Genomic DNA, 12,500 nt, shown 5'->3' on the forward strand with positions numbered 1-12,500 from the left:
ACAACATCATATTATATCATATTTCAGAAAGAGTTCTATGGGTCAAAAGACCCTTCAGAAATATTAGAATTTGAACTGGAACAAATACGAACTACACAGAAAATGAGGGAATATCTGACTCTAGTTTGCTGAAACAACAACATCATATTATATCATATTTCAGAAAGAGTTCTATAGGTCAAAAGACCCTTGACTAGCCTGTGTTGAACAAAAAGAGATTCAGGGGAAGAATCCCGTAATAATATGATACTGCAACCACCATTGAGTACAGACGATACAAGTTATTTTGTATTATATTTTATTTGTTTTCCACGTATAATTTGTGTATTGTTGTGCTGACGAAGGGTTTGTACCCGAAACGTCCATTGTCTGTTTTGTTCCCATACGAACCCTCTCCATTTTCACTCTTTCGTTAGTAATACGATCTTAACATTTCCAGGAATGCAATGTGCAACAATGGGAAATGGAGATGGAAGCTTCAATTTAATCAACAAAGACAAATAATGTGAACGTTTTGGGTTTCCCCTTTATCAACAGAACACGATGAATGACACACTAAAGACGAATGTTTTATTGATAAAGGGGAGTCCACTTGTTATGTCTCCGTTGATTAAATTCAATCTTCCATTCCATTTCCCCATTGTTATTTATTTCTGTGAAGTGAGTAGATGTGACTCATATATAAGGGAACAACACAAAACAAACAACGTTTCGGCCCTTGACCTTCGTCAGGAGACAAAAAACACAAACACAAATAAATTGTTTCCACATTTGACGATATTTTGTAAATTTACATATTTGTGTTTGTGTTTTTTGTCTCCTGACGAAGGCCAAGGGCCGAAACGTTGTTTGTTTTATGTTGTTCCCTTATATATGAGTCACATCTACTCACTTTATTTTTCTCTCCATTTTACTGGCTCATTTAGGCACCTCTAGCTTTTATTTATTTCTTCAACGTTCAAGCAGCAACTTTTTTATGTGTCCACTATTCCTCCAGGAAGCAATTAGAAATGCAATAATTACTTTCAATACATCTTTCAAGCTATGTAGCTTTCCATAAAATTATGCACTCTTGGAGTGATTTGTAGTTTCGGAGCCTTTGGTGACGAATTTTTATACTATCTAATCCATGTATAACCGTCCTTACAATAAAAGAAAGTTGCCGAATATAAATAAATAGTTGTCGAGGAATGTGTAATAAAACTATAACACTTTTCTTTTTAATTTTAAGTGGAAGTACTTCAAGAGTGTTTTCTGGTCAAGTTGGTTAAAACTAAGGATAATTTTCTATAACAATTGTATAAGGTCATATCTCTTTCCTCTGTATTCTAGAGATGGAAGAACTAGACATTTCAAATTTACCTCGCAAGACAAATTTATAATTTCATGAAAAAGCCTGTCTTTGGACATTTTCAAAAACATTTGACTGCTCTTTGAATGACGGGTTTCCTAAATTCCTAGTTTCCAAATTCAAATATGGGCTAGATTAATACCGCCATGAATATGAACATCAAAGTTTAATTCTTGATCAAAGATCTCATCAATACCTTTTTCTACATCATAAATCAATACCGAATTAATATTGTAATCATAAAGAAGTTTTTTTTGCTATCAATATTTAAGACTTTACGTTTTTGACCTGCTGATGTATAGACAATAAAATAATTTTATAGTTGTTATATTTGTGTAGAGGAATAAAATTCGGAATCACCAGAAAACATCTGACAATTTGAATTTATGACATATGTTATGTAAATTATAAATCATAATGGCGTTATGACGCTACCCTGAGGAACCCCACTTATCTCTTGTTTACAATGAAGCCTCATTTCTTACCAAAACTCCCAAATACAATCCGATAAAATGATATAATCCATTCAAAAATACCAAACCATTCCTTTTGTATTTAGAAAAGCCCACGTGAGGAACAAAGTCAAAATTTTCATTTAGTCCAAAAGAATTATATCGACGAATTTTCGTCCAGTGTAATCAGTAAACAGTTCATCAACTATCCTCCAGATCTAACAGAACCAGTTACCCAAGTGCAACTGAGTGGACACCAGAAACTGTATGAAAATGTATTTCTCAACAAGCACACATACTGTATAGGTGCCTAATTAATTGTAGACTGGAACCTGACTCAGATTGTGTTATGAGTACAAGACTAAGGCTTTGCACCATAGACACACACACATACACACACACACTCACACACACATATACGTACACACACACACACACGTACACAATGCCCAGTACTTTTGTCTATTTGTGGAAATAATAGTGCATTATTAGCATCAACGAATCAATTACTCAAACACAGACGTCTACATCATTAAAGAGAAAATCTTTAAGCAATTTGACCTCTGTAAAAAAACCCACGATTGTTTAAAACATTGAAATCTCATTTCCCTGCTGTCCCTGTCCTTTCCTATACCCAGGCCTCATTGATTGAAACAATTCGGGCTAATAATAGAGTTTAAATCAATGATGCCAATGCATTTGTTTCCACAGCCGTATTCAGCTTAATCAACTCAAATTGGATCCATTTTAAGTCAGCTCTCAATAGGATTCAATAGTCGTAGCGTCACTTCCTTCCTAATGACGCATGTAACTTAGCAACACTGGCTCTAAACTATCGGAACAATGGCGGACGCCCGGAAGAAATATTTCTCCGTCGAGCATAAAAGCGTATCCAGAGGGAAAAAAAACACATAAATGTGATAATGTTTTGACTTTTACACATTCTGGTCACAAGACATATGAAAACTTCTAGCCAGCTTGAAGAATAAAAAGTAATGATTTTCTTTGTTTAGAACCAAGTTGGCCGCCGTTGCCGAGTGGCGTGACATCAGACTACTGAATCCAATTGGATTCAAAAGTCACGTCCTCCCAGCAACGAGCAGCTTGGTTGTAAACAAAGAAAATCGGTATTTTTTATTATTCATGCTGGCTAAAACCTTTTCACATGTCATGTGATCAGAATATATACGAGTCAAAACATGATCAGATTTATAATGTTTTTCTACTCTGGATACACTTTTATGTTCGTCGGAGAAGTATTTCATAAGGGCGTCCGCCATTGTTCCGATAGTTTAGAACCAGTTTCTAAGTTGATATGCGTCATTACGATGGAAGTGACGTCACGACTGTTGAATCCTATTCTTAAAAGCCTAAATCATGATGCCAATTATTTGCCCAAGAGTAAAGTTGTTGTCTTGACAAAAATGCCAATGAGTGCCACTGACAAATTGTAATCATTAAAATAGATTGTACCAAATTATCAGTCATTGGTATTCCGATTTAAGGCTGATTAACCTAATTAGACAATAATAAATAACTGAGCGAATGAATAAATGAATGAATGAATGAATGAATGAATGAATGAATGAATGAATGAATGAATTAATGAATGAATGAATGAATGAATGGATGAACATAGATTTTTAAAAAATCAGTGTTAGGTAATGATTTTAGAAAATTGATTAAATGAATTACTTAAAAATTGATTTTAAAAAAATTATAAATAATCAAAAAAATATAAGGTAAATGAATAAATATAGGCGTACTCACCTTCTAAAAGGTAGATAAGAAGTCCTATACCAACAACCAATGCCACAAACATACAAATGGTACATAGGATACACCGCCGTTTCCGTTTCCGGTGGCCACGAAATGTGATGTCATTCGACGTTGGTGACGTCGGCGGAAGTGAATGCATGTATTCGCTGGCAACGTGGCCCGCGCTGTACCCCCGGGCCCGGCTGTCATGGCTGTTGTTGCAGACCTCCACTCCTAGATAATCCGGGTTCCCGGGCGCCTTCTCCGCAGTGCCGCCGTTCTGCTGGGGTACCCTCTTCCCGTCCTCCTCGTTGAAGATGGGGTTGTCATAGCAAGCCTGCAGGAGAGTCACATGTTCATCTCCAATTTTTCGATTTAAAATCCGTAAAGGAATTTCACGCAAGTAACTTGAGTTCATCGTTTTAAACATAGTTTACGTAATTATCTTAACTACGTATTTCAACTATCTATTACACCAAGCATATCAAAGCATTTGTTTTGGCGTATTGATAAAAGCATTTTGATACAAATGTTTGTGAGTTCATTTCATTATGTATTATTAACTAATGGTCAGACTATAATAAAGTATCTCCAAAGTCATTGCGACACGGCTTTTCATAGCATCATGTAATCAAATTTATATCCTAGCATTGTGAGCAAATGGGTCTGAAATCAAAGCATCATCACGTCACTATATTCAGGTTGTTAAGAAAACTTAAACTGATAATGTTAGGTCATTTAACAATTATACAATTATTTCTATTAGAATTCATATCCCATTAGTCACTGATATAGAAGGATTATAAAAAGCTTTTATTCCGCCAATTAATTATAATGTTCATCCCATTTCCATGGGACAAATTATATCTTGACAGATACGTAAGGTCGCAAAACAAAACTGAACGATACCACACTCACCTACTTAAGCACACACACACACACACACACACACATACACACACAAACACACACATACACACACACCCTCTCTCTTTCTCTCTCTCACACACACGTACAAACACACACCAAACATAAATAATATTTAATTTATATTCTTGATTCAACCGTAGCCATCGTTAAGTTAGAGCCTGACACTGAAACCCCCAAAAGACTGGCATTTTGACGTCATTATTTGGTTTTTGCACCGCCTAGTGAGTTGTCGTTAGTAGAGCTCATGGAAACAAGTTATTTAATTGGTTGAACTATTGAATACAACTCACGATTTGTTTTCTTTTGTGGCAAAAGACTGGCATTTTGACGTCATTTTTTGGTCAGTGTCAGGCTACACGTTTATGATTCAACACGCAGTCATGTTGCCATGCAAGTTTAAAATGAAAATATGGAAAAGAGTCCATAATTAATAGAGTGCCAGAAAAAACGGAGAAAAGAAGACAAAAATGAATTCAAATTAAACACAAGCCTGAACAGTCAATAAAATGTTTGGGGATCGATTTCCCGAGTTGACGAAGGCCGATTGTCCAGAAAGAGTTTTTCTTTACTATTTATTTCTGCCTTGTCTAGCACTGCATCATACACATCTTCCAATTAGTGTCAACTCCACTATTTTTCGCTGTAAGTTAAGAAGAGTATTCGTGCGGCTATGTGGTCTTGTGGTTTGACACTCGCTTTCGGATCAGATGGTACTGGGTTCTCATATTCTCTCACCGTACTCAGGTGTAAAATGAGTATCTGGTCGTTATCAGCGTTGTTGGAAAAATTGTAACATCGCCTAACAGGCGTCATGTCTCGTTCTATGTGTTAACAACAAGAGATGAAGTGAGTAGAAAAGTGCCAGAAGACAATATAGAATAAAAAATTTTCTCGGCGGTGATGGGGTTTGAACCCGCAACTTTATTGGTACGACAACTCCGCCTGGCCGGTGAGAGCGTGACTCTACCGCATGAGCTATCCACGAACCCAAAAATTCGTATCAAACTCAGGTCATTCATTACTAAGGCCCTCTCTCATCGACTACTGGAGATCGCGAGTCCAACACACACAACCACAGCGAAGTGTTCTACGTGTTGCAGTTGGTCGGGATCCTCTGTAAAGCGTTTTAGCACGTTTAGTCGATATTGCTCTCTATAAAAGGTCATTTTTTCCCTTTATCCTTACAAGATGATACAAGATCATGTTCTCTACGAGTTTTAACGGCGCCTGTAATTTCGATAGGTTCTGCATTGTAAATGCTACGAAAAACGGATTCTTGGATAGTCAGAGAAGGCTATTGCATGGAAGGTAACCCCGGCCACTTGTTGGAAAAAGAAAGCAGAAAGTCTGTACGGTTCGTGATTTGATTCCAAAAGTAGGCATTGCCTCATAAAATACATAGAAATATTCACTGAGCTCATTCACTTGAATGACAATTTTGGGTATAATGAGATCAGTTTACAGATTTAACTTTTGATTCCTTAATCCTCCCCTTACCACATAGATACTGCAAAATCGTAACATTTGTTAAGACACAATATACATTTTTTCTTATTCAGATTTATTTTGTACATCACAATCATCTTTGTTTAATTAATAAGAGCACAAAGTTGTTTTCTAGACAGATTGTTTGAGTTTTTAAAAATCCATTTTTCTGCTGGGTAAGAATAATTATCTCATTCGTCTGTAGTGTTTCATTCATCCTGTTTTGTTGATAAATGGGAAACCCGAAACGTTCATTTCATCTGTTTTCGTATATTAAATTGAAGCTTACATTAAATTTCACATTGTTATTTATTTCTTCGAGCTTCGAGCAGCAACATTTACATTATCCTCTATCAAAGAACACATGTTAAGCATTACTCAAATCAATACTGATCACGCTGAACAAAGCTTGACAACAACAAATGATTCCAGAACGCCAAATACTCGGTTTTCGACCCCTTAGTCCATGTTTAATTTCTCACGTTGTTGGCACGGCCGTCGCTCACGGGATGATGAATCGTCGACGTCGGCATGCGCGTTTAGCTATTCCTACCCTGTTTCACCTCGACCCCTGTCATGTCAATGATTAATATGGAGATGTTTAATTTACCATCCCCTGCACTTTCTCTTAGAGACAAATTAGCACTGAGAGGAATAAGTCAGTTTAGGAATATAAGTAGAAAACGGTATGTTTGTACCCGAAACTTCCATCGTCTGTTTTGTTCCAATACGAAGCCTCTCCATTTTCACTCTTTTGTTAGTATTTTAGGAATATAACAAAGCTGAAACGTTATCCATTCAATGGTGTAATAACAATACTTCAAAATTATAACCAGAAAATATTTACCTAATTTATTGACATATTCAGTTAAGTTTTCAGCATGGAAAATTGTTATAAACCCGAGTCACTTAAATCTCAAGTTGTATTTTTTTTTTTGACATTGTATAGTGATCTTTTCTAATCTAAATATCGATGAATGACAGCTAATTTATACCTCTTGATATCCTCTCTCTCTCCTCCCCAAGCCTTACTCGATCTCTCTCTCTCTCTCTCTCTCTCTCTCTCTCTCTCTCTCTCTCTCTCTCTCTCAAACCTCTGCTCTCTATCTCCGCTCTTTAATATACATACTTACAAAAACACACTGATTCCTAGTATCACACACACACAGACACACACACACACACACACACACACACAAACACACACTCTCCCTCTCTCTCTTTCTTTGTGTCTGTTTTTCTGTCTGTCTCTCCCCCCCCCCTCTCTGTCTCTATCTCCCTCCTCCTCCTCCTCCTCCTCCTCCTCCACCCCCATAACCAAATGGAATGAAATCGTACCCACTTTACCCCGTGTAATCAGGACGCCAGCCAAAAGCTTGGACCGCATTGGATTATCTGTCAGTCAAGATTCTGATTATTGGCGTCCCATAATAATATATTGGTATGCAATGGACGCATCGAGTTGTCATAGGATGGGGGTACCGTTTCAAATCATACCGTCTCACAGACCACTGCTTCTTGTATACGTTTTAAACATTTTGGCCAGAAAAATCGTCCTTCAAATATTATAGATCGATTAATCAGATAACAAACGTTACTCTGAAAAGACATGTATTTAGAAATTTGGCTATAAAATTTGCCCTTCAAATATCGATCGATTTAAATGGCCCTCTCTTGGCAAAAAAACAAAACAAACAACCCCATAAAACAACAAAAAAAAAAAAGAAAACAAAAAAAACTCCAAAAAACTCTTAAATCTGGACCCTCGCGAAGTCCCAGGATTAAGAGATTTTGCCAAGATGAGGGTCATCTAAATCGATCGATATTTGAAGAACGAATTTTCTGGCCAAAATATATTTTTTTTTTAAAACGCGTTTTTTTTTTCAACGTACGACGGCATCGTAGCGATTGTATGAGTAACCGAGTCTGGGGTAAATCAATTTGAAAATGCCAATAGCTTACTCGGAGAGCACGGTAAGGCCGAATATTTTCCTTGACCTCTCTGTCTGCTCAACAATACTCGACGGGCTGGGTCTGTCAGAGAATACTTAGGAATTAACAAGTGGACCTAAATGATTAAGGGTAGCGAGCAGTTGCTTGTTAATAATAATAATAATAATAATAATAATAATAATAATAATAATAATAATAATAATAATAATAATAATAATAATAATAATAATAATAATAATAATAATAATAATAATAATAATAATAATAATAATAATAATAATAATAATAATAATAATATACTTTATTCATCCAAAAAAAATGAAAATTCGTTTACAGACGTGGCATGCATAAAAATTTATAAATATAAAATGGTCAACGGTGTTTTACAATATTACTTGTCATTCAAACATTCATCCATTGACAATTTTGAGAACACATATGAAGAAACAAACACATACACACACATGCACAGAAATTCATACACAGATACTTTTACACACACATGTACACAAATTCATACACAGATACTTTTACACACACACACACATACACAAATTCATACACAGATACATTTACACACACACACACACATGCACACAAATTCATACACAGATACATTTACACACACACACATGCACACAAATTCATACACAGATACATTTACACACACACACATGTACACAAATTCATACACAGATACATTTACACACACACACACATGTACACAAATTCATACACAGATACATTTACACACACACACACATGTACACAAATTCATACACAGATACATTTACACACACACACACACACACGAACACACACGCATATACATCAATATTCCTCACTCACATTTGACATAAGACATTTGAATGATAAATAAAATTTCGAAAAAAAATTTCAGTTATACAATGGGAATTGTCATTTAAGATCAGCATTGGAATAAAATAAACTAAAAATCAAATTGTCCCCATAGATTCTTAATTTTAAATTTATATGTTTTTATGCATGCCACGTCTGTAAACGAATTTCCATTTTTTGGATGAATAAAGTATATTATTATTATTATTATTATTATTATTATTATTATTATTATTATTATTATTATTATTATTATTATTATTATTATTATTATTATTATTATTATTATTATTATTATTATTATTATCATTCTTATTATTATTAACCCAGACTACTTAATTTCAATAAATTTCAATTGATTCATTCTCGCTGAAATTGATTTTACCATCCATTGAATGTCTTTTCATTCTCTTATCCTGTAATCGATTACCTTTCAATTTTATTCGGTCGAGTACATTTTAGTACATACTTTTTATATATTTACAATTTCCTGTATTTCTTATTCATACGTGGACGTTTCCTCCCTAGGATGGTCCTTAACGCCCACCGCAATCCACTTCATCACACTTAATTTGGCGGGAAAAACTGAGAATAGAGAAACCCGTCACTATATCGATTTAAAATTAACGATTTGTCTTTCGATACCAACGCCTTAATCAATCTTACTGGGCTTGAAAACAGAGTTATCGATTATAAGTAATCGAGTTTAGCGGTGGGCTGTAACAAACGTAGACTTGGCGAATAAACAGGGGTAAGCTAATGAATTCAGGAAGATAAAAAAAGGACAAAATAACTTGTTAACTGTCTATCTGTCTATTTGTTTTACTCCTTACGCTATTTCTGGACTCACAAGACATTGTCTCAGATTTTTGTTATTGTTATTGTTTTTAGCCAGCCATTTTTATGAGTAGTTCTCACTAAATTGTATATATAGGTTTAAGGTACACATAGTTTTGTGTATTGGTAAGTTATAGATAGTATGCGCTTGGCAATGAAGCTCATAACATTGCCATCTGGAAGTATAAAGGCCCAACACACAAAACTATATGTAAGCTTGAACGTTTATAGTCTGGTTAATACTATTTAGTGAGAAATACTCATAAACTCGGATGGTAAAAAACAAAACAATAACAAAGACTCGAGTAACGTCAACTTCATTCTATCTATATCCGGCTTGCGGATTATTGTGACTAAAATATCTAAACGCACAGCATCAATACGCTTTCAGTTCGTTACTCCGTTCTGTCTTGATCTGAATTATTTGAAAATTTTAAACCCGATACTTATTTAACTCCTGTAATGGTGTCATAACCTGGAAAGTCGAATATTCATAACTCAGAGAAAACTGCAAACTTGTGTTATTTATTTTAGAAAAAAGTGAGTGGAGCACGCACTTATGTTGATAACAACAAGAGATGAAGTGAATAGGAAAGTGCCAGAAGACAATAGAGAATAAAAATTTCGCGGCGGTGATGGGGGTTTGAACCCGCAACTTACTGGTACGACAACTCCGCCTGGCCGGGAAGAGCGTGACTCTACCCTATGAGCGATCCACGATCGTGTTCCTACTCACTTCATCTCCTGTTGTTATTTATTTAGTAACTTGAATAGGAAAACAGTGATCTTATTTAGATTGTCTCATAGAACAATATTTGGGTGATTTGAAACTTGGAACTTCTCGGATGATTCTAAGAGTCCAAGAGATTGTTGTCCCAAATACAGGAGCATACTCAATGTCTCACTTGTTTCTTTGTTACATGTTTGTATAGAGAGAATGCGCTTGGCCAAGGAGTTCACAACATTGCCATCCGGAAGTATAACGGACCAACACACAACCTCTGTGTAACCATGAACTTTTATAGTCTGGTTAATACAGTTTAGTGAGAACAACTCACAAACGTGGATGGCAAAAACAATAACAAAGGCCTGAGTGACGTCATCTGCATACTATCTATGGAGAATATAGATAGAATGCGTTTGGCCACGGATTTCACAACATTGCCATCCGGAAGTATAACGGACCAACACACAAACTCTGTGTAACCATGAACTTTTATAGTCTGGTTAATACAGTTTAGTGAGAACAACTCACAAACGCGGATGGCAAAAACAATAACAAAGGCCTGAGTGACGTCATCTGCATACTATCTATTGGCTATTTAGCTTATATTATGCTGCTGGCCAATAACTAACTTCGCGGCGTTTGTGTGTGTTGAACCCGTGACCTCAAGAAGTCGGGGAGAAGTGGCTCTCGATATAGATAGTATGCAGATGACGTCACTCAGGCCTTTGTTATTGTTTTTGCCATCCGCGTTTGTGAGTTGTTCTCACTAAACTGTATTAACAAGACTATAAAAGTTCATGGTTACACAGAGTTTGTGTGTTGGTCCGTTATACTTCCGGATGGCAATGTTGTGAACTCCTTGGCCAAGCGCATTCTATCTATACTCGAATTGGATTCAAGTCTGATGTCACGCCGCCCGACAACGGCGGCCATCTTGGTTCTAGACAAAGAAAATTATTACTTTATATTCTTCATGCTGGCTAGAACTTTTCATATGCCTGTGTAATCAGAATGTGTAAAAGTCAAATCATGATCAAATTTATGTGTTTTTTTTTCCTCTGGAAACGCTTTTATGCTCGCCGGTGAGATATTTCACCATTGTTCCGATAGTTTAGAGCCAGTTACTAAGTTACCATGTGTCATTAGGAAGGAAGTGACGTTACGACTGTTGAGTATTTGAAGCGGCTTTTTTGGGGGTCGTGGATAGCTCATACATTCGAGTCACGATCTCCCCGGCCAGGTGGAGTTGTCGTACCGGTAACGTCGCGGGTTCGAGCCCCCATCGCCGCCGCGAAGTTTTTATTCTCTGTTGTCTTCTGGCACTTTCCTTCTCACTTCACTTCTTGTTAATAGATTGTTTAAGAGTGTTGACTACTTTTAACCTGGATGTGACTCAGCTGGTTTTGAAATTCTCAGTTTGTTATCATTTATTGACAATATGTCATTTTAATAGATTGCCATATTAAGTAAGCTTTTATAGATTATCGGAATTTTGAAAAGACGTTTTGTCAGTGCACGGCGGTACAGATATACTGTCGTTTTATTAAAGAACACAGTATGTGCTATTTTGGTTCACATTGTATATACTGTGTTTTTTTTAAAAACAACGGCAGTATAGTTGTCAGCGCAGATTTTACAAATTCGTACGTCAGTGAGAGAATTCTTAATTTTAATAAACAAATGTGACATATTGCTTCAAAACGGTATTGTATCCGGTTGATTTAGACCGGCTATGTGGTCTAGTGGTATGACACTCGCTTTCGGACCGGAAGGTCCTGGGTTCGAGCCTTTGGAAAAAGTTCCCTTTACTCACATTCTCTCACCGTACTGATGTGTAAAATGAACACATGGCCGTTAACAGCGTTGTCTCTGTCCGAAAAAAAATTGTAATATCGCCTAACAGACGTCATGTCCCGCCGTCCTACATGTTAAGTGTTGCTGTTGGCCTTTGTAAAACGCTTTGAGCACGTTTAGTGGATATTGCGCTATATAAATGCTCTAGATTTTTAAATTATTATCTACAGTTGTGATAATCGACATTGTTATAAGCTCATCATTGTTGTTATCGAAACGAACGCACATTCTTGTCCAATACAACAATGTTAAATAATCCAGGCAAAAAATGCGTTCGGTTATCACACAAGAAAAA

The 12,500-nt window shown here is 36.0% G+C and overlaps 1 protein-coding gene across 10 annotated transcripts in view; it reads right to left on the reverse strand.

Moving 5' to 3' along the window:
* LOC144973674 (atrial natriuretic peptide-converting enzyme-like) overlaps positions 1-12,500 on the reverse strand; it is a 221,532-nt gene that overhangs the window by 38,620 nt on the left and 170,412 nt on the right. For 8 of the 10 annotated variants that reach the window (XM_078916440.1, XM_078916436.1, XM_078916435.1 and 5 more), the window contains one exon: positions 3,574-3,898. In XM_078916440.1, the coding sequence (XP_078772566.1) occupies positions 3,574-3,898 (325 nt within the window). Of the gene's footprint in view, positions 1-3,573; positions 4,228-12,500 lie in introns of all 10 variants that reach the window. The other 2 variants (XM_078916431.1, XM_078916430.1) reach the window with 1 other exon arrangement.

This window comes from Berghia stephanieae, chromosome 5 (assembly GCF_034508935.2).
Source record: "Berghia stephanieae isolate SIO BIC M18660-M18661 chromosome 5, UCSD_Bste_1.3, whole genome shotgun sequence".
In the NCBI taxonomy this organism is placed as follows: Eukaryota; Metazoa; Mollusca; class Gastropoda; order Nudibranchia; family Aeolidiidae; genus Berghia; species Berghia stephanieae.